We start from the raw sequence: 23,488 nt of genomic DNA, 5'->3' as shown, positions 1-23,488 counted from the left end.
GAATTCTAAATCGCCGCCTTGACCCAGACCTTCGCTTAGGTCCATGCCATCAAGTCCGTGGGGAGCCCTCCCTCACCCTGAGAAAGGGCTGGGCCACACCATGGAGAAAAGCCCCAATTATGACTTTATTAAAGTCCTTTGCAAGCAAATAAAAGGAGTGATTTCTGCTATTTTTGTTTGTGAGTTCAGGATTATATGTTTGCTGCCTCCACTGTGCAAGTCACATTTACTTGCAAGGTGGCGCAGAAATGCCCGTGAGAAATGAGACTCGGAAGCTGCAATCATGAACGTCAAGTGGAGGAGTCTCAGTGCTCATTGAAGGGCCCAGTATGCTGCGAGCTGGGGCTCGAGGCTCAGCAGCACTATCGTCTTCGCCACGAGGACCAATGCGTTGGCAGGAGCCTCCGGGAGCACTTTGCACAGCTCGGCTTTTAGCCCTGTCCTCTCTTCTGCATGCTTCCTGAGATTCCTGCTTGCTCTCTTTACACTGGTTGCTTTTCAGTTTTCCCAGTTGCAGTGAGGGCAAATGTTTGATTCCCAAAACAGCATTTCAATATTCTGAGTTTTGGTTTTCCAAGTATGGCGCGCAGATAGCAAAGAGGGACTGTTCTCTAACACAGTCTGATGATTCTACTCGAGGATAATACATCTTTGGTGATGCTGTTTGTGTCACTCACTGATGAATGCTTGGTTGAGGTGCAGACACTGTTTCTTATTAATGCATTTTGCCGTGGAAGAAAAAGCAATTGTATACCAAAGAAGTGCAGAATACCAAGGGCATTCCTGAATGACTTGGCCTTTTTCTAAGGCTTTGCTATTTAGTTAAAATACAGTTTAAAACAATTTAAGAGGAAAAATGGAAAACATAGTAAGTACTATATCTATTGAACAAGCTGTTCTGGTAATACAAAACCCTTTCCCAAAAGAAATCTTTAGGCCTAGGTGGCTTCACTAATGAATTATTTCAAGTATTTAAGAAACAAAACCAGCCAAACTGACTCCTGGAGATAAAGGATGACTTGCCAACTTCTCTTAGAAGGCCAGAATAAGCTTGATCGCTTAACATGCTTGTGGTGTTAGAAGGTAGGAGAATTATAGGCCAATTTCTCTTGTTATATAAGTACACAACATTTTATATACACTGCCAGGACATTGATTCTTAATATATTTAAAAAGATAATGTATCACAATGGAGTTGGATTGGTTTTGGGAATGCCGAGTGGGCTTGATGTTCAAAATCAATGTTGTTCATACTCCCAGAAGAAAAGAAAATATTTATGATTAATAAATAGATGCAGATAAAAATCTAATGAAATAAACATCCATTTAAACATTAAGCAATGGGCTGGTGAGATGGCTCAGTGGTCTAAAGCACCTATTTAGAACAAGCTTAGCAAAGCGCAGGGACCGCGGTTCGATCCCCCAGCACCACATGCCAGCCAGCCCCACCCCCTGGTGGGCTGAGCTGGCCACACACACACACACACACACACACACACACACATAAATAAAATTAATTTTAAAAAAATAAAAAATAAACATTAAGCAAGGTAGGAACAGGAACTTTGAAACTGATACTAGTGAAATTATATACTATCAATAAATAACAAATGAATCTAAATGTAAAATCAGATTAAGTTGCAAAATAGTGAAAGAGTTCCCTGAGAATGGAAGAGGTGCTGTTACCAGTTCTCTTCAACATAGCACTGGAAGTCTAGACAGGACAATACAGGAAGAAAGCGAAGTAAGCTTAAAGATTCTAAAGCAGTAAATTTGCTGGGGATATAGCTCAGTGGCACAGCACCTGCTGACAAGCATGAGGTCTTGAGTTCGAGTCCTGGTATGCAAAAACAAAGACAGCAATAATAACAACAAAAAGCCATAAGCCACTATTTATGAATTACACAGTTATAAACTAGAAGATTCAATAAAATCTAACAAGATAATAGAAGTAAGTGAATCTAACAAGGTCCCTGGATACAAGTTTAATACAGTTACCCCACCCCAATCTGTGAGTTCTATATCCATAAATTTATTCATTCACAAATAGAAAATGTACAAAAATTGCATCTATAATCAACACGCACAGAGCTTTTTGGTCCTTATTTCCTAAGCAATGCACTACAGCCACTATTAACATAGCATTTACATTGTATGGAGTATTGCATGTCATCCAAAGATGATTTAAGGTGTTTGGGAAGACACATTGAGGTTAAAAGCAAGACTGTGAGACTTTGCACAGGGGCCTTGATATCTGTGGAGGGCTCTGGAGCTACTCATCCAGAGATACTGAGGGAGAACTATATAAAAATATATTTTGACATACCAGTGGCAAGCACTGGAAAATAAGTTTGAAGGACCTCTTATAATGTCAAACAATGAAAACATATGCTGTCTTCATGGGCTAGAAGCCTCCATATTGCAGAGATACCACCTTCTGGGTCTCTGACTGGGTCTCAGATTCAGGGCAACTGTAACCCAAAATGCAGTAGGGTTTTTGTTTGTTTGTATGTATTTTTAAGGAAGGGCCTACAGGGTGTTCAGGGTCTCACTGCTAGATCAGACTAGTAGTGATTCACCTGTTTACAGCCCCCCAGGAGCCAGGATTGCAGGTGTGCGCCGCCACGCCCAGTCATAATTCCCGTCTTAGCGTGCCCTGGGCTGGCACGGCAGGCCTGGGGATCAAACTCCCGCCCTCTGCACCTCAAGCAGGCACTTAACCTGCTGAGCTATTTGGCTGGCCCTCAGTAGGTTTTTATGGGAAAGAACAAGCTGGTTCTTTAAACTTGTAGGAGTTCAGAGGAGCAAGCGTAGCAAAAAGCATTGAAGAACTGAGTTGAAGGATGTGTACTGCTAGATGTCAAGACAAATTATGAGACTACTGGGCTTGAAAGTGTTTCACCAACTTAATCAAAGATGTAGCATGCTTATATAGAGTAATCTGAACAACTAATTTGAAGACAACAATATACAATATTGGGCTGGGGAGATGACTCAGTAGAATAAGCACTTGCCTGGCAAGTGCAAGGGCCTGAGTTCAATCCCCAGTTCCACAAAAAAAAAAAGAAGAAGAAAAGCAATATGCAATATAACAACCATTGTTGAATTCCTATTATTTTGTTTAGTGAAATTCTATATGATTTCTAATGTTTTTTCTTTTCTATTTTTTATTGTTTAAAAAAACAAAACAAAAACAACAAAGCTGTAAGATAGGTTAAGACAACACTGGAAGAGAAGCAAGCGTCCAGATTTAACAATATGCCTACATAACGCCCTACGTGAGGTCCGAATTGCTATTGCAATTAAACAGGGACCGCAAAATAAATGATGCTTCCTTAAGTGATTATTAATTTATAAGAATGGTTCTAGCTCCGTATTTTAAAGCTAGTCATCAGGACCAGTGTTATCTGCTTATGTTCTTACCACCTGAGGAGGAATTAGGCAGGTATTTGCCTTCCTAAATATGACCATTACTGTATCCTACAAATATGAATGAAATTTTACAGATTTCACTCATCATACAAATATGAAAAAAGAGAATGAAATTTTATAATTTTGTGAGTTCATTTCCTTTGGACATTTTATTGTTTTCTAAAGCGAGAGAACACTAACACAGACTGACCATCCCTAATCTGAAACTCAAAATTTGGCCTCTTCCCACATTTGAAACTTTTGGAAGGCCACAATTGAAAATTGCACTCCTGATCCCATGTTAACAGTCAAAAGATAGATGCTCTAAAAATACTGTTGTAAATTACTTTCAGGCCACATGCATATGAGTGTAGACTTGGGCCCCAGGAGAGATGACCATGGATACGCAGATACTGTAGACACCAGAAGATGTAAGCTCCCAAACATGTTTAGTCCTAAAGTTTTGGATTAAGGATCCTCAGCCTGTAAAAATAGTCACAGCAAATTGGGTTTCATGTGCCAGGCTGTGTGTTTGGTCCAATATGTGAAATCTCATTTAATGACACTTAACTATGAAACCAAATAGAATCATTTAAGAAGTGACCATAGATTATAAGTGTTGCAGGCAAAATATTTGTATCACTCACAAATCCACATGTGGTATCCTCAACCGACAAAGTGGCAATATTTGGTACGAGGAAGTAAGATTAAGTGAGATGATCAGGGTGGGACCCTGTCAATAGGATTAGGGGCCTTAGAAGAAGACGTATGAAAGAGCTCCTGCAGGCTGAGCACACAATGAAAAGGTTCCTGGCTGCAAAGTAAGAAGAAGACGGTCACTAGAAATGGAAAAGGCTAGCATCTTCATCTCAAATTCATGGCTCTAGATCTGTAAGAAAATAAATTCTACTGTAATACATTAAAAGAACAAAATTCTGCACAGGACAGAGTAAACCTATTATGTGTTTCACTCCTCTGAGCATGCCCTGTGGCCTGCTTGTACGAGTGTGTCCATTGCAGACAGGCTGGACAAGCGGGGTGTAGTCCTCATTTGTCAAGGTTAAGGGGCCAGTATAACATCACGTGTGATGTGCACACCCTGGAGCTCCCCGCCCCCGGGCCTGGTTCAAGTCCAGCTCTGCCCTTTGCACTGGTTACTCACCCTCCTCCTAAACTGCCAAATGAAGATAATAGTGCCAACTTCCTGAAGTCACTGCAAGGTTTTATACAAAGTCCTGCGTAGAAAGCACGTAGTGTAGGGCTCGTATTACCTGGTAATTGTTGCCATAGTGACTAAGGGATGAAACCAAATCTTCGCATGAAATGTCTCTTTCAGACAAAATATTTCTAGCAAAATATCTGACACAACTGTGTATAGGTTTTTTTTTTTCTTCTTATATTGTGATTCTCAATTATTAGCTGACTTCAGCTCTGACTTCAGATAATAACTAAAAAAATGTCTCAATCTAGGCAGGGGGCATAGCTCAGTTGTAGCACAAATGCTGAGCAGGGGTGAGGCCCTGGGTCCCATCCCTAGCACAAAACAAATAAAATTAAAACTCTCAAAAGAGTCAAAATAATCTCTTCAAAGACCCAGAGATCTGGTGTCCTAGTCCCCCAGATCTTAGCACTGTCACTGCAGCAGGTTTCGTCTGTCCAGGAGCAGCAAAGCCAGGCCCACTTGGCGAAGCAAGCACACTTACTTCCATGAACTTAGCACACGAGACACTCCAAACAAGGGTGTTGTTGTCTTCTAGGTAACAGGTAGCAGCAGAGCATTAGGCTGTTCTGGCAGCATTTGGTCTTCACTTCCGGCGCAAAGCAGTCAATCACCACTAGGTGAGTGGAATGAAACGTAGCAGCCCATTGTGCTCCCGACACCTGGACAGACAGACCCACCGCCCCGCCCTAAGTCAGGGACTTTTCTTTTTCCTTTTGGGAGGGGTGGAGGTGTCAGCGGCAGCACAGAATGTAGTGGAAATGTGAACCACAAGCCTGAGCACAGCCGCAAAAGAAGTAGCTGCGGTGACACTCTCTTATGATGACAAGCAATCTCGGAAGCATCAAATCTTTCTTTTAAACATCAACACTCTCATCACACTAGATTCTCTATCACTGTGGGGCCGCCGGTTTCACATTTAATGAAGACATTTGTCATCACAGGTGACATAGAGGTGAAAGAACAAAGTGAAGATTGTGAATGGGGCGTCACAGAAATTATTGTCCCGGTCTTTGCTCTATTCGTTGCGTTCTGCTGTGTTCCTATAGCGGGGGACCCATAAATGAAGAAGGAAACACTTCCTTTGTGTCTTGCAGCACTCGGAAGAGACAGACTACTCTGTTAGAGCCGGAATTTCCTGTGCAGGTTACAAGAGATGGAAGAGGGCACTTGCAAATTATGGCATAAACTCCTAAGAGTGTTGTGCCCGCTCCTTGCAAAACTTTCTCCCCTAGCTTACTACTGACTTACGTGTTAGGGATGAATGCCAAGAACCGTGCAACCCATTTTTCCAAATTCAGAATCTTTCTTTCTGCAAAAGGCATTTTGTAACTTTTATGGCTTTATAATCACCCTCTCCTTTATCCACAGGAGTTAATTTCATGGCCAACTGCACGGTTTCTTCCTATGGTGGCTCAGTTTTTGATCTTCTGAGGCTGTTGCAGCGGTACAGTGAGAAGAGCTAGTGAGGATATCTTTTGCAGGTTTTTCTTTGGGGGAAATAAAACATTTGGAAACTGGGTTAAGAATTCAAATGAAGAGGACTACAGCTCAATCCCCAGCTCTAAGCCACACCACACCCACCCTTAAGGCAGCCTGAAAGAGCCAGAAAGAGAGAGAGAGAGAGAGGGAGAGAGAGAGAGAGAGAAAGAAAGAAAGAAAGAGAAAAGAGAATTCAAATGAAGTTAAACAGTGTAACCACAATCCAAATCAAAAGAGTAAAGTGCCCTCAGCACTTGGAATCTTCCCGAGTACCTTTCTGGTTAGTTTTCCTCCTCATTAGTAAAAGCTCTGTCCCGGTTTTTGTTGTCAGAGCCTTGCTTTTCTCTGTAGTTATAAGTTTAGATATATGGATCTCGAAACGTTGGCTTGAGTTTTGCCTGCTTTTGAACTTTACACAAATGGAATCATAGTATATGTTGGTCTTGCTTTTTGCACTAAATATTTTAAGAGTAATGCACGTGTGTGTTTACTTTTGTGTTTTGAAAATTGTCAAACATGGACAACAAGAGGATTGTATAATGGAATAACCATTGCCTTGATTATTTGCTCTTATTACTGAAACAAAGCACTTGGCGCCCAGAATTGTGAAAAAAATGTTTTTTTTAGCTCACAGTCTGTGGAGGGTATAGTCCATACTCAGGTGGCTCTGAGGCAGAGAGGCACAAGGCAGAGGGCAGCTGTTCATGGGGGCAGAACACAGCAAAAGCAACAAGGGCAAAAGGGAGGTGCAGGGAGAACAAGCCTCTTTCCCTCCCTTACATTGTATGCAGCCTACCTACTCCAGCAAGAGTATTGCCCTCAGACCCATTGTCCCCGCACTGGACCATGAATCAATCACAAATTCTAGCAGCCCACCCCATGACTGCACGAGGCTTTGCGGGGACAAGCCATAACCATCATCTAGCAGTTACTAAATTTTGGTCATATCTGTTGCTTCTTTTCCTGCAAAGTAAATTGCAAACCTCTCTAATTGTACGTCTATAAAATAAATAAGGCAAATAGCCTACATGAACATAAACCATTGTCATAGATGGCAAAGCTAAGAATAGTTCTCGCATTTGATCTGATATGCAGCTTGTATTTACCTAGTTGGCCCCCAAAAGTGCTCTACCAGCTGGCTTGTTGCAAGCCAGTTGGCAGCCAAGATTCTTGAAGGACAAGCCTTTCAAGCGCAGCTTACAGCTTGAAGTGAGGCTGTGTCCCTTCTGGTTTTCACACGCACCACATGAATTAGTAGAGCTCCCTGGGGACCTGGCTCCAGCAGTTCTGCCTTAGCGAGAGGAACACAGCCAGCCCTCTCTGTGAGTCTCCTTTCATGCTCTGCAGCTGCAGAGGAAATCACTCTGAGTGATGGTTAGAAGACATACTCAGTATCAATCATATCAAAACCAGGATGGGCCAGGGAGATAGCTCAGCAGCATAAGCACCTGTCTCACTAGCGCAAGGTCCCAAGTGTGACCCCTGGTACTGCAAAAAAAAAAGTTCCACTGGGCAGATGCTCTGTGGTATTAGACTGCTGGAGGTTATTCAAGCCTGTGCCATTGCTCACTGTGGGATGGGTAAAAGATCTGACTGTACCTGGGGAGGGCTTTGCCAGGACCACAGCAGCCCATGCAGGGGACTGGTGCTCAGGTCATATATAGAGACTGTTGTAGTGTTTGCATGTAACCTATACATGATCTCCTATGTACATTAAAAAAATTTAATATTTTATGTATTTGGTACAGGGTCTCACTATGTAGCTCAGACTTGTAGTGATCCTCCTGTCTCAGCCTCCCCAGTGCTGGGATTATAGGCATGCACTACCACAGCTGGTTTTGGTGGCCAGCATGGCATACCTGGGGTTCCAGGGATTGAACTCGGGTCCTTGCACTTGCCAGGCAGGTGCTTAGATCACCAAGCTATCTCCCCAGATGTCCTATGTACTTTAATCGCCTTTAGATTACTTATAATATTTCATACAATGTAAATGCTATGTATGTAAATACCAATCAAAAGTATTATATGGAATAATGATGAGAAAATGGTTTGCACAGATACAAAAATGCTTCCTCTGACGGGTGTAGTAGGGATTGGACCAGGGCCTTCACACTCAGCTACACTCATCCATTTATTTCTGCACAAGAAATGAGACAGGGTGTTGCTAGTCACTGAGTTACCCAAGCTGGGCTCCAACTTGTGACCCTCTTGTCTCAGCCTCCCAGAGTGCTGGGACGACAGGCAGGCACCACCTTGCCTGCCCTGAATATTTTGAACCTGCAGTAGTGCTGGGTGACTTTACTGCTGTAGAAACTGCATGTACCGAGGGTGACCGTCTGTCCCTGCAGAGTAGGCTGGCCTCCCGGGAAATTTTTATAAGGACATTTCACACTTGCTTTGGCAAGTTGGGCTTGATCTACTATCTTCCAGAAGATGTCCGTCAGAGCTCAAGTCCCTTGTACTGAAAAAAGTGCGGTGAATTGGGAAGGCATCCTGGGTTAGCGGATGCCTCTTTGCACATCCCTTCCCAGAGCACAGGGTGGTTCTCCAGTGGTACCTTGGAAGTTCCTAAAATTATTTGTCCTCTAAACCCCTTTCTGCAAGCATCTTGAGAGTCATAGTTGAGCAAAACAGACTTTGGAAAGTGCTGCTCTGGGTGGCTTAGATCTCATCACAGACAACAGCAATAAACAGTCTCATCTCCCTGAAGACCTGGCTGAGCAAGCTGCTTGGCATCACAGCTGGGCCACCATGTTGGGGATGAGAGATTTTAGCCAGGTATGTTAGTTAGTCTTCTCTTGTTGCTGGGACAAATACCCAACAGTCAAAATGAGGGAAGGAAAGGTTTATCTCACAGTTACTGGAGGTTTCAAGACACTGGAGGAGAGGCTGGGGCACTGCCCTATCCAGGATGACTCTCTCCACACCTCTCGGAAAGCACAGGCTAAGGGCCGGCGGTATAGCTCAGCAGACTAAGCACTTGCTTAGGTAAACACAGGGCCCAGAATTCAATCCCTGACTCCTCATGCTGCACTGGCCCCCACATACTGTGCCACCCCGGTTGCACTGAGCCAGGGATAGAGTCCAGGTGTGGTGGCCTACTCCTGTAATCCCAGCACTTGGGAAGCAGAAATCAGGAGGATCACTACGAGTCTGGGCTGTGTAGTGAGACCCTGCGCAAAAAAAAAAAAAGCGCAAAAAAAAAAAAAACAGGCTAGCCAGTTTAACAGTTTGTGCCTCTCTGGCCCTGCCCCTCAAGGTCTGCCCTGGTCCTCTAGTCCCGCCCCTCAAGCCACTACTTTCTCCTCTAGCTGCATCTGCCTCATGACCTACATGAGGCTTTGCGGGGACAACTAGACACAAACCATAACACCAGGTGACCCTCGTTTCATCTACCAGACCTGCACTGGAGCTGCCCTAACAGTTGTAGCAGCAGGAGACACTACAAGGGGCTGCCCTGAGCAGGGTGTTGGGGTTTCCAGGAAGGCATCACTGAAGGCCAGAGAGACCAGCCCGATGCATTCATTAATGGGACTACCTGAGCGCTGCCATGCTTCCTGGGCAACTGTGATGAGTAAAGGAAAGGATGCTCCACCTGGATGTGTCCGCGTGAGGGGTCAGGCATGGAGGGTCAGTGAAGGTTTAAGGAATTGGGCTCAGGCTCATGGCCAGGCTCTTTCAGTTTAGCATATTGCTTTGGCTTCCCTGGGCCACACTTGAGTAAAGAGTTGTGTGGGGTCACGTGTAACCATATAGTAATAGTTGACGCATCTAAGTCCCCTGGCTGTGCGGCAGGCGCAGGAGGCTACGTTAGCTCCATGCTGTGTCCTCCCTTGAGCACCATGCAGTCAAGTCATGGGAAATATTGCTGAAAGTCTTACAGTAGTGTTAAAAACAATCTTTGGGGCATTACCAGTAGTCTAGGAATGCAAGTGGCCGAGGAACTGTGAATTGGACACATCTGGTTTAGGATAGACCTACAATACCTTTGCCAGTGCCTAAGGATGTTCAAACCCACTGGAAAAAACTGCCACTGCCTATGTCACAGAGCTGGCAAGAGACCTTGTGACCTTTGGTTGGGACACAAAAGGAGAGCAAGGGGAGCATCACTGGGTCCTCCTCACCCCTCTCCTTGGACTGTTGTTGGAGTTCTTATCATAGCAATGCAGAAGAAACTCTTAGGTGACACTGACAGAAGAGATTAGGACTTGTGTTTATTATCACGTGACAGGGACACTTAGACTTCATATTCTTTTAGATGAGGTTTCCGTGTAGTTCAGATTTTTATAGGAACCAAAAGATTCTAAAGTGGTCAACCTTTCTGATTTTAAGGATCACTTGGAGTTAATTGTCAAACTTAAAAAGCTTTTTTATTTTCTCACTTTTGGGTTAGGGATGCAGAAATCTCTCTTTGCGTTATCAGGTAACTGAAACCGTTTATACATAGCAATAACTAAGCTATTGGCAAGTGCTTAGGTCTTCCTAGAACTCTTCAACATCTGAGTTAGTGAAAGATACAGTATGTGGTGCTCATATAAATTGGATTAATATGGCTTTACCTTGGATATATTTTTCATACCATGAGAAAACTAGACACTTTTTAAAATTACATTGCTTTCACTGTCTTCTTTCTCAACTTAGTATTTAGATTGACAACTTTGTTGCTTTGCACCTTAATTTCCTTATGAAATAAAAGGTCAACTGACTTGACCTGTGTAGTCATGCAAAATAGAAGACCACGTGCAGTTCCCATTTTTCCAAATCTTCACTCCCATCTCTCCTTTCATGTATTGTATCTGTAATTTAATAGTGAGAGTCTTTTCATCTTTAAAACAATGAAAGTATTTTCTGTAAAGACAGCATACACATCGGTGGGGTCTCCTTTGGGTTTTTCTGGGCATTCGCAGTTGTGTTGTGCTAACGCATGCGCTGAGTGTGCTGCTTGGGGTCTTCCTAGGCTCTGGCTCTTGCACCACATCAGAGTCCCCGCTTTCATGAGGTCGGCTGGGAAGTGGAGGCATGTTCTGGGTTCTGGAAACTCATTCCATTTGTAGATTTCTAGTTTAAAGTTCCTTTGCCCTAGGGTTGCAAAAATTTTAAAAATACAGATTTTACTTACAAGTTGATTATTTGAAGTTGAAAGTGTAAGACTGAAGTAAGTACCGCACATTTTATTTTATTGCTCAGTAACTTTTCTCTTTCAAACTTACATTCCCTTCAGAATGTAATTTCAAGGCAGTTGAGCAAGAAATTCAATAGAAATAGATAATCCTTGATAAAAATCTAAACAAGTCTCTGCTCCGTGATGCTTAGCAGGACCACGTGACTTGTGCTAGCCTCAGGATTGCTTCTTTCCCACTTTCTTATCTTTTGGAAAATACAAAAACAGTACTTAAAAGTTCTGCAACATAAGAGTTTTTCTTTTCTCCCCATCAGTACTAGGAGCATATAAAATTAAAAAAATAAACAACTGGCTCAGAAATCATACATCTAGATACATAGCCTGGAAAAAAATCTAATACATGTTTACATTGGTACCCGAACAAGTGAGTTCACAGAAGTGGCATCTATGCTAAAAGTCTGGAAGAAACGTCAATTGCCTTCTTTTGATAGCTGATTAAATAAATTATGGTACAGTGTCCTACACAGTGGCATAGTGTTCAACAAGAAGGAAGTGGTCCTCTATGTACATAGGGGAAGATCCCTAAAGTAAGTTAGGTAAGTTCGAAAAAGTAAAAGATTTTTAGGACAATATGGCATAGTGATTTCATTTATTTTTTTAAAAGTTTTATATACAGTATGAGGGAAAAGTGAATATTAAAGACAAAGGGTAGAGGGGAAGAAAATGAAAATATCTGAGGAGATAGCTCAGTAGAATAAGCACTTGCAATATCACTGGTGGGATTCAGTGAGTTGAGTTTGTAGAAGGAAAATGAGAAAAAGGGGCTTGATTTTTCTCTAGACTTCGTGAATTTTCTTACTGTGAAATATTTTCATAGATAAAAGAATTGAAGTATATGTATGTGAAAAGAATTTAAAAAGTTTCAGTTGTTTTATCAAGTGCATCTAATCCAGGCATTCACTAAAGAGAATGAGCCTGTCCATATGCTTATTTTATTTCACTTATTTATTTTTATTTGTTTTATGAGTCGTGCTGGGGTTCAGAAGCAGAGCCCCATGCGTGCTAAGCAAACACTGGCCCACTGAGCTACACCACAGACTGAGATGCTTATTTTAAATTTATTGGTATCACAGACACTCAGACATACTTTGCCTATCACAAGCTCATGAGAGTAGGCAGAAAAGAAAGTTAAATTAAGGTGAGATGGTGAGAAGGTGGATATATGTCGTAGGCTACAGTGGTGGCTCAGAAGAAGATTTTGCAAGAATGATGAGATTAGAACTTTGTCACCCTGTCATGACAGTTATCCCTCGGGCTTTCACTGGGCCCTTCATTTGGAAGCCATTTGTTCATATGTAAACAGATTTCAGATCAATAAAGGGAAACAGTAAGCAGCTGAATGTCCCTCCCACCCCCTACCCCCATCTTTCGTTCCTTACTAACCAGTGCAAGGATAGTGCGTTTTAAAATACAGATGTATTTTGAAGCTTTCCCTTCACAGAGAAAAAAAAATGCACTTGCAACTTAAAGGAAGAGGTTGATTTGGGTTCACAGTTGCAGAGGATTCGATCCATGGTTGGCTGGACCCATGGCAGAAATACGCTGGTGAGAGGCCCTGGGAGGCAGGAAACAGTGCTAGCACTAGAGGTCGTCCGCAAGGTCACACCTCGCCATCTCACCCAAACACACAGAAATGTGCCCCTAACCCCCTAGGCAGCTCTCAAGATGCTCAAATTAACCTTGCAGCTTACCTGGCAAGGTAGCCATTCTTACTGCTCTGCTAGGCCAGCAGACTAGGAGACATGCTGTTGAAAAGACAGTCTGATATCTCAGATACCCAGAGGAGGACACCTGCCACACCACCAGGGCCACCCAGAGAAGTACCAGGGGCCAGGAAGCAGAGGGAGCAGCAGAAAATATAGGCAAGAGCCTTTATTGAGGGTTCCATGGAAAGGATGGGTGAGATTAAGTCTTCGGGACTGGTAGCGTGGATGCCGTCAGTGGGCTGTGAGGCCTGGGCTCTCTGGTTTGGTGCTTGGCTTTGGGACAATGAGAACAAGCACACGGTGACCTGAGTATCAGAACTGGACAGAGAGGTGGCTGGGACTGTGGGCCCTGGATCGGCTGCCCTGCATGGGAGAGGCAGGCTCCAGGCAAGTCCCTCCTGGCTCCAGGAACTGGCCTGGCCCGGGGAAAGTGGCCCACCCAGGTTCAGGTGAAGCCCCAGATGTCCACACAGCAAAGCTGCAGAATAAAAATCTTCTGCTTAAGGCACAGAGGCAAGAGATGCAAACCTTTTGAGGTTTCCTGCCTAGTTCTTGTGTTAGGGTCCGTGGTGGGCTGAGAGCCTTCCTTGGACATCCTGACCTTTGAACTTAGTTATGTTGAGCCATTTGGGGCCACTTTTGGTGCAGTAACTGAGAAATCATCCTCCCACTCAGTTTTCAGGCAAGAGGGACACAGGAAGCTTCTGATGTGTTTGGATCCACTCCACTGAGTCATTGGTCTAGAAAAGCACATCAGTATCCACCTTTCCCTTCCCTTTGGGCTGTCTCACAGGTTGGCTTCGAGATCTCAGGCTGTGTGTTTGCTGCTTTCGGTGTTGTGTTTGATACTTCGTTTGCCACTGCGCCATCGTAAAGCTTGGGATGATGTACTTACTGCAGGCTAGAAATCGGGTTTTATGTCCCCAAAGGTCAGGGCATTGCACTGGCTGCTGCATGAGCTGAATGTTCATGTCGGGAGAATCGATTCTTGCTTTTTCTGTTTTGGATCTGCTGATTTGTTATTAGAATTTTTTAAAAAGGACCTAGTTTTTTTAAAAAGTCTATCTTAATGTGCAGTGTTTCTAATCCTTTTATTTTAATGTCGACCACTTTGCTTTCAATGATGCACGGTTTATTAATTTCTTAATGGTCTGCTTAAATTTATTGTTTAAATTTTTAAATCAACGTTGTTGTTATCCTGGCTATTTTCCTTCATGGTTACTGTTTTTGCCCCTCTTTTTTCAACAGCCTAATTGAGGTGCTCCTTACACAACCTAAAATTAACGCATTGTAAGTGCACAGCTCCACGGCAGTGCATTTACAGAGTTGTGCACAGCCTGTGTGCCACAGCAAGAGCCTCGGACCCCAGACCCCTGGGAGGCCGAGGGGGCTGAGGGCAGAGGGCCTGGGTCTGGCTCGACGTCCTGGTATTGCTCCAGGTAGCGCGATAACAGCCTGCTAAGCCTCCCCAATGAGAATTTTAGGTGAAATCACAGTCCTCAAAACTATCTTTTAGGTGATACGAAGGTTGTTTGGAAGATCTAACAAAACTAACGTGATTAAAAAAGCTTATCAAAATAATACAATTAGAAGACAAAGTGCGGCATTCCTGTAATCCCAGTTCTTCAGGAGGCTGAGACAGGAAGGTCACAAGGTCAAGCTCAGCCTGGGCAATTTAGCAAGACCCTGTCTCAAAAAATTAAAAGGGCTTGAGCTTTGTCTTCTCTTGATTTATAATTTGAGTTTCTCATGTAAGAGAAACTATGTGGTACCTAGGTTCAGGCGTCTATTCCACGTAGCCTGTGGTCTCACGGTGCATCCGTTTTCCTACAAATGACTCAAGTTTATCTCTCTTTACAGCGGAGTCCTACTCCATTGGGCTTTAATGCCACGTTTGCATTATTCATTTGTCTGCTGATATGCGTAAAAGCTGCTCCCAAGATTTAGCTGTTGTGAGTTGCGCTGCCCTAAGCCTGGGGGTGCGACCTCGCGGCCGTGTGACAGCCTTACGTCTTTGGGACGATGCCTAGAAGGAACAGAGCTGGGTACTGGCATGCCCAGCTTTAGCGTTTTCTGGAACCTCCACACTATTTCCGTAGTGGGTGATTAAGAGAAGACCGAGAGCTTCGGGGAGGGGGAAAGAGCGGAGGGAAGCCGTGAAAAGAGGGGTGAAGAAGACGCGTTACGCGCACCGAGCAGCCCCTCGCAGGAGCGCCAGCACTACTGCTGCAAACTCACGCTAATAAAGGATAAAATAAAATTTGTTGTTTATAAAAGCCCCTGGGTTTGGATCCCCAGTGTCCATAATGATCCTTTGTTAAAACGTCTCGTGGAAACATCAGAAAGCATTAATTACGTCAGCAAAGTACCACGAGCAGTTTTTCCGTCTATTTCGCTGCGTATCAATACTGACGCTTGAAAAAAAGCAGAGCTCGGTCTCCTGCTCACGCTGCCTGTCTGTCTGTCTGTCTGTCTGTCTGTCTGTCTGTCTGTCTGTCTGTCTCGCTCGCAGCCCTGGAGAGGAAGATCTCGATGAGGCAGAGCAGAGAGGAGCTGATCAAGCGGGGCGTCCTGAAGGAGATCTACGACAAAGGTAAGAGGCCGCCGCGGGGTGGCCCGCAGAGCTGGGCACCTCGAGGCCCAGCAGCTCCAGAGGCAGGAAGTGGCAGCGCAGGCGCCAAGGCTCCACCATCGCTGGGAGGAGGGACCCGGCGCCCCTCCGCGCTCGCAGCTTCGGGTCCAGCTTCGGGCTGCTGAGGGAAGCCAGGTGGCTCCGGCACCGCTAAGCCTGTGTCCCCAACTAAAACTGTACACTTGCTGTCGTTTTGTTTTGTTTTCTTGTAAATTCGTTTGTTTTCCTTTATTTTTTATTAGTACATATTTGTCGTGACTATTGATCACATTCATCATAGGGAATTTGTATTTGTATGTGATCTCTCTTGATTCTCTTTTCCCATCCCCCTCCCCTCCCTTCAACTGTTCTCCTCCCCATTTACACAACTTCCTTTTTTCCCTTCCACTCTTTTCTCCTTCCTTCCTCTCCCCTCCAGCCTCTCTTGTGCTCCTTCCCATTTGAACATGTTCTTCCTACTCCCAATATCTATCCTCCTAATGCTACTGATTTACTCTTTCATTTTCTCACAGAAGAGAAACAAGGTATTGTTTAAACTTGTGTGTCCAACTCATTTCATTTAAGATTATGTCTTGAGGTGCATCCATTTTCGTACTAATGACTGAAGTATATCCTTTTTCCTGGCAGACTAGTACTCTATTATATATAAATACACTTTCTCTACTTTTGATGAGCATATGGGCTGTTTCCATGATTTAGCTATTATAAATTGTGCTGCTGTAAACATGGGTGTGCATGTACCACTGTGGGATGATCCTTCTAACTCCTTCGGGAACATACCTAGAAGGTATACAGCTAGGCCAAATGGAACCTCTAATTTTAATTTTTTTAGGAATCTCCATACTGATGACATGATACTCTACATATAGAGGATCCCAAAACTCCACCAAAAGATTCCTAGAATTAGTAAACACACTCGACAGTGTAGGATACAATGTCAACACTCAAACATCAAAAGCACTCCTGTACACAAATAACAAAGTCACTGGGAGAGAAATTGGAGAAACAGCACCTTTCGCCATAGCATCAGAATGGGGAAAAAATTTTCCCAGCTGCTCCTCAGACAAGGGACTAACGTCTAGAATACATAAAGAGCACATGCAGTACTTAAATAATATGCATTGATTCAAATGACAGTGACTGAAATGATTGAACATGTCCACAATCTGTTCGCCGATGAATACTGTGTTATTGATTACCATGTTGCTCCCGCGATGGCGAAACTCTCATCGCTTTCAATGATAGCATACGGCAGCTGCATCACACACGCCGTAGTTTTGCCCCCAATGGGTTACTTCCTATTTTTTAAAGCAAAACATACAATAGAGTTATGTATTACAACAGGATTGTAACTCATTAGTTTTACTACACTGAGACACGCATCTTAGTTACCTCTGTGCTCCCTTGTCTGTCCCTTTTTCTGCCGTCTTTTGCTCCTCTTCCCTCCTGTTTCCTGTTCCCTGCCTTCTGTTTTGCTCTTTGATTCCCTTACACTTTGGGCTTCTCCCCTACGAGAAGCGATGCAGTACTTACACTGTGTCTGCTTCACTTCCCTCGCCGGGAAGGTCTCAGGCGCGCCCCTTTTCCTGCCAGTGCCTCAGGGTCATCCTCCTGAACGGCAGAGTCGTGCCACATTTTCCTTATCTGTGCTGGGCAGGGGAGCTGCTTCCAAGATCCAACTCTCAGGAGCGTGCTGCTGCAGCCCTGGGCACGCAGGCACCTCCGCCCGCAGTGTCTTCCACTCCTTCACAGAGATGCTTAGCAGGGGAATAGCTCGGTTGAATGGAATTTTGACTATTATTTTCTTGAGGAACCTCTAAATTGTCTTCCATCACGGTTGTGCTGGTTTCATAAATTCCCACTAACAATGTGGAAGGAGTTCTTTTGCCTAGAAGCCTCGTTATTATTTGATTTCTTGATGGCTGCCTTCCTTTCTGGCTAAGACAGAATCTCAGTGTTAATTTGCATTTCTCTAATGTTCAGCAATGTTGAACCTTTTTTCATGTATTTATTGTCCGTTTGTACTTCTATCTGCAAGAAATATCTACTCATTTAAGTTTCCCAATTATAATTGGGCCTTTTGTTTGGAAGGGTTTGACATTTTTATGTTCTTTGTATATTCTAGATATTAATCTTCTGTCAGAGCTGTAGTTGGAAAATATTTTTCCCATTCAGTGGGTTGTCTCCACTCTGTTGGTTGTCTCCCTTGCTGTGCCAAAGCTATTTAATTTTTTTTTGTTTTTTGTTTTTTTTTTGTTTTTTTTTTCAAAGTTATTTAATTTGATGTGATCCTATTCATTGATTCTTGGTGTTAGTTTTGTACAGCTGAGTTCTATTCAGAAAGTCCTGGCCTTTGCCTGTGACTTCAGTGTTTTTACCTATTTTGTCTTCCAGTAGGTTAAGTGTTTCTGTTTTGAAACCATCTTTGATCCATTTATTTTAGTACAGCATATTTGGGAGGTATGGATATGGCTTATCTTCTGCATGTGGATAACCAATTTTCCCAAAACCATTTCTTAAGTAGGTTATCTTCCCTCCAGTATATGTTCTTGGTCCCGTTGTCAAAGATCAGATAATTAATTGTGTATTCAGTTGTTTCTTGAAATGGTTTCTTTTTCTTTTTCTTTTCTTATGTATTTAATACAGGGTCTACAGAGTCTCACTATGTAGATCAGATTCATAGTGATCCACCTGTTTACAGCCTCCCAAGTGCTGGGATTACAGGTGCGCACCACCATGCCCACTCTCAATCACCATCTCAGCGAAGGCTGGGGGCAGGGCTGGCATGGCACGGCATGCCAGGGCTCAAACCCCCAGCCCCTACACCTCCTTGCAGGCACTTTAATCCACTGAGCTATCTGGTCAGCCCTAGATTCAGTGGTTTCTGCTTCCTGCATTCTGTGCCACTGACCCATGTGTCTGTTTTTGTGTCCTTACTGTGTTGTTTTTATCACTGTAGCCTTGAAATGTAACTAGAAATCTGGGATTGTGGTGCCTCCTGCTTTGTTCTTGTTGCCAGGATTACTTTTTCTATTTTAGATTTCTTTAAGGTCTATAGCTTTTTTAAAGATTGTTTTCCCTGGTTCTTGGAGGAATTCTGCCTGTTGGTTCTTTGATTGGGATTATATTAAATGTATAAACAGCTTTAGAACTTTTGCAATACTGGCTTTGCCTATTCAGGAAAATGTCCTTTTGAATCATTTTTTTCAGAGGTCTTTAATTTTGGCTGCACTGGAGTTTCACTTTCCTGATGCCAGTAATCCTAAGTATTTTATTTTTCTTGATAATATTCTGAATGGTATTATTATCACTTCTCAGACTCTTGGCTAAGATTGAGTGAATAGTATTATTTTAATTTTTTCTTGGCAAATTCATTATTGAGATACAGGGATGCTATTGATTTTTTGTGTGTTGATTTTATATCTTGCTACATCACTGACATTGGTTATTAATAGGAGAAGGCCTTTGGCGGAAGCTTTTCCTCCTCTTACATAAAAGGCCACATCTTCTGCAAATAAGGACAGTTTGACTCATTCCTTTGCTATACATACTCCTTTTATTTATTTCTCTTGCCAATTGTCCAAGCTAATGTTTCAGAGTTACTCTACTTAAACAAAAATGTTCGCAGTAGTTTGTATATCTGTTAAATTTTTAATCAGATATTTTATTTAAGCCAATATACCTGAAATATTATCATTTCAGGATGCAATCAGCAAAAAAAAGTGAAATCGCTTTTGTAATTTTTTTATGTGAAAATCTCAAAATGTGATCTTTTCTGTCTATGTCAATCTCAATCTCTTGTTAAGTCTTACATGTTATGAGGACTTGTTTGCAGTCCATCATGTTCACGTTCATCTGAAGGAGCAGCTCCGTACACTAAGCATACCGTGGCTGTGTGTCTGCCCCTCCCTCCCCTTCCTCTTGACCTCCCCAAGCTCTGGATCCTCGTCCCCCCCATTTGCACGGTCCTCAGTTCACGACCACATTCATTGTAGGTAGTTGGCACAGGAGCGCCATGCATCCTTTTTTACACCCCCCACCCTCGGCCTCTTGCTCCCCTCCCCTCCCCATTTGCAGAAGATCTATCTCCTCATCTTTTATTTTGCTCTTCATTTATACCTTACATGCCTCATGTGAGAGAAGCCATATGAGTATTTAGGCTTGTGCGTCTGATTTATTTCAGTTCATGTTGTGGTCTCAAGTTGTGTCTGTTCTCCTACAAATGACTCACTTATTCTTCTCTATAGCCAAATAGCATTGTATTAAGGTATCTCTACCATATTTTTGTTATCTGTTGGTCTGTTTAAGGGCATGCTATATATATAAGCTGATTCCAAGATGTAGTGATCATGACCTATGCTGCTATACACATGAACACGCCTGTATCTATAATATAATGTCTTAGGTATTCTGGGAAGATGCCTGGGAGAGAGAGCTGCGTCAAGTGGAATTTCTAGTTTTAATTTTTTGAGGAATCTTCATACTGGTTTCCATACTAGTTGTGCTATTTCATATTCTCACCAACAATGTGGAAAGGTTCTTTTTCCCCCAGCAGCCTACTTATGATTTTATTCTTGATGGTAGCCATTCTTTGAAGAGTGAGATGAAATCTCAATGCTGTTTGCATTTGCATGTCTCTACTAGCCAGTGACACTGAGCATTTGTCACGCACTTATTGGCCATCTGTGCTGCTTCTGAGAAGTGGCTTTCCATTTCAGTTGCCCATTGTTTTGACTGGGTCCTTATTTTGGGGATGGTCTAATTTTTTTTGAGTTCCTTCTGTATTCTGCTTATCAGGTCTCTGCCTGGGGTGTATTTTTCCCATTAGCATTATATCTTCTTGGCTTCTGTTTTCTAATAGCTTTGCTGTTTCAAATGTGTTGTTGTTCATATTCTCTGTTCTCTCTCCCTGTCTCCTGCCCTCTCTTCCTCTATCTCCTCTTCTTATTTTTTTCCTTTTCTCTTGTCTTTTCTTTCTTCTCTCTCCTCTTTCTCCCACTCTGAGATCTATACTGTCTTAGTTACTTGTCTCTTGTTGCTGAGAAAAAATATCCAATACCCAAAGTTAAGGAAGGAAAGGTTTATTTAACTCACAGTTAGTGGAGGTTTCAGTCCGTACTCAGCTGACTCCAAGGCAGCATGGCACATGGCAGAGGGCAGCAGTTCATGGTGGAAAACAGAAAAAAGCAAAGAGAGGAGCAGGGGCTGCTGCAGCTAGGCAGCCTCTCTCCCTTCCATATATTGTATGATGATTACCTAACCCAGGGTACTTATAGCGCGCATACCCAAAATCCCAGCGTGGATCATGAATTAATCACAAACTCTAGAAGCTCACCCCATGACTGCATGAGGTTTTGTGGGGACGACTAGACACAAACCATAACATAGAGTCTCTATCTTGGGACTTTCAGTGAGATGACAACTGTCACTTCCAACTTGTTGCAGCCACAAGTAGGACTTGTCTGTGTCAGGTCTTGTTACTGATTCAGGCTGGTGTCATCTGACAGCCAGATCATTAAACATTTTTCTTTCAAGTCTGTGCCTGTCATCCAAGCACTCCTGAGATGCTACTGATGGGGTCAGCTTATTGCATTTTTCAGGCCTTCCACGTGCCTGGTCAGGATGCCAACATCAAAAGGCAGGTGTGTTTCCTGGCCTCTGACCCACTCTCTGGAGAGCTGCTTCCTTTCACTGGGCTGTCTCACCAAACCCATTCCCATCATGGCAGGTCCCGGGGAGCTTTCAGACCATCTCTCCTGGCACAAATGAGCAGCCCAAGATGCCAGGGGGATGCACACGACTCTGTCCCTACCCTGGTGGCATGCCTCAGGGCTGGCTGGCAGTGCCATCATTTCTCACTCTCTCTGTAGTTGTCTGAGCCTGCTGGGTCCAAGAGTTCCGGTGCTGAGCCTCTTAACCACCTGCATATGACGAAGCCCTTGCAGCAGCCTCTGTGTGGTCCATTAAGCTCCCAAGCAAAGAATCCAGACTTGTGTCTCTCTCCTCTAGTGTCTGGCTTTCTGTACCCCCCTCAGCACTCCTTGGAGTGGCCTTAATCTCCAGGCCCTGCTGGAAGGTCCTGTCCCTATATGGCCAGGGGGACAGTGTGACATGGTCATCACCCAGTACCTCAGTGAGTGTGACTGTCACAGCCAGGGCTTGTTCAGCACAGCAGCAGCTCCCCCAGCCTTTCCCCCGATCCTTTGTGGCCCCATCTGGAAACTCAGAAACGCTCTGAAGTAGTCATGCCTTACTATGACATGGATTACTTTTACTGGATGAAGGTGTGTGTCACCCTGGTGGCTCTGTAGCTTAACAAAAGAAGTCACAACTTGTGGGAACAAAAGTACCTTCTTTTTTATGGCCTTGTCTTTTTTTATTAGTGCATGTTTGAAGCACACGAAGCACATGTTCATCTGGGGAGTAGGGACAGGTACATAATGAAGTTAATTTCTTTTATCCCTTTCTCACTGGCCTCCATCCTCTTCCTGAAAATCCCATTCCCCATTTTCATTCTTGTTGATGTTATTAATCTGAGCACAAGGTCCACAGGTGCTGGTATGCCGGGAAGCAGTTAATTCCCTTCAGCGGGGAGGATTTCCTCTTCAGTCTTCTTGTCACTGCCTTTGCTTAGCGACTCCTCCCCTATTCGTAGAGAGTACATGGGTGAGGGCCTGAGAGATGGCTCAGTAGAAGAAGCACCTACCTGGAAAGCACAGGGTCCTGAATTCAATCCCCGGTACTGCAAGAAAAGAAAGAGAGAGAGAGAGAGAGAGAGAGAGAGAGAGAGAGAGAGAGAGAGAAGAAAAGAAAGTATATAGGTGAGTTGGCTGTATCAAGTTGAAGTCTATAACTACTATTTTTTGAGACAGGTTCTCCCTATACAGTTCAGGCTGACCTTGAATTCTGTGTAGCCCTGGCTGGTCTTGAACTCATGGCAATCCTCCTGCCTCAGCCTTCAGAATGCTGGAATTATAGGCGTGCCCCACCAGGCCCAGCTGAACATCTGTAACTATGTGGGCTGGGTAAACTAAAAATGAATGAGATTTTATCACTCTAACCATTCTTTGTAAAATTCTTTGTTTTTCTTTTTCTTTCACTCTGTTTAATAAAGTTTTTTAATGCAATGAGATAGTTTCAAAACGGGTTAGTGGGACAGTTACAATAATTAATACATTGCATATTGTTGTCTTTGTAGTAGTTATTCAGACTACAAGATGCAGACATGATATCTTGTCTAAACACAGTACAAATCTTTCTCATTGAGCTAAGAGAAAGTAGCTGTATATCTGTTCTAACTATTTTGCATATACATATACATCTTTTTCTTATTGGGTTAAGATCCCAAATAATCCATGGATTCAAATCAGGGAAATGAGAACTTGGATCTAAAAAAATAACAAGGAGAATCTAAAATATCTCCACAAATCCTCTCACTGAATAGACTATGTTAGCAGTAGTAAGAGTAGTTCTTCAATGACATATGTTTAGAATTAGTTTCCATGTGGAATCACGTACTTTGAGAATCTAGAAGAGGTTTAGATAAAAGTTTAAAATTTGAAGGCTGATGTCTAGCTGTGTCAAGAACAGGCAAGCATGCAGAAAACTTTGAAAATTGTCTACGAGAGAAATTTTTTAATTCTGTTGGGGCAGTGATGACAATGGTATGACAGTATAAATTCTTTTTCTTCCATTTTCCAAATTTTCTGCAATATGGCCATCCTAGCTGTGGAGAGCACAGTGTTGGCATTAGGATGAACCACTAGCATGCTGAACAGTAGAGGTGTTAAGCTGATTAAAAGGGGGAAATAACCTAGAATTTGACAGATAGCTTGTTTTTATCGGTTTAAGTTAAG

General features: G+C 43.2%; 1 protein-coding gene across 5 annotated transcripts in view; it reads left to right on the top strand.

The window, feature by feature from the left end:
• Phactr1 (phosphatase and actin regulator 1) overlaps positions 1-23,488 on the top strand; it is a 575,214-nt gene that overhangs the window by 445,014 nt on the left and 106,712 nt on the right. Inside the window, exon 5 of one of the 5 annotated variants that reach the window (XM_023712117.1) lies at positions 15,513-15,593. The exons of the other annotated variants lie outside the window; for them this stretch is intronic. Within the exon in view, the coding sequence (XP_023567885.1) occupies positions 15,513-15,593 (81 nt within the window). The remainder of the gene's footprint in view (positions 1-15,512; positions 15,594-23,488) is intronic. 5 annotated transcript variants of the gene reach the window in all.

This window comes from Octodon degus, unplaced genomic scaffold (genome assembly GCF_000260255.1).
Source record: "Octodon degus isolate 3935 unplaced genomic scaffold, OctDeg1.0 scaffold00023, whole genome shotgun sequence".
Lineage (NCBI taxonomy): Eukaryota > Metazoa > Chordata > Mammalia > Rodentia > Octodontidae > Octodon > Octodon degus.
The sequence above is the reverse complement of the archived record's forward strand: the minus strand, read 5'-3'. Positions and strand labels throughout refer to the sequence as shown.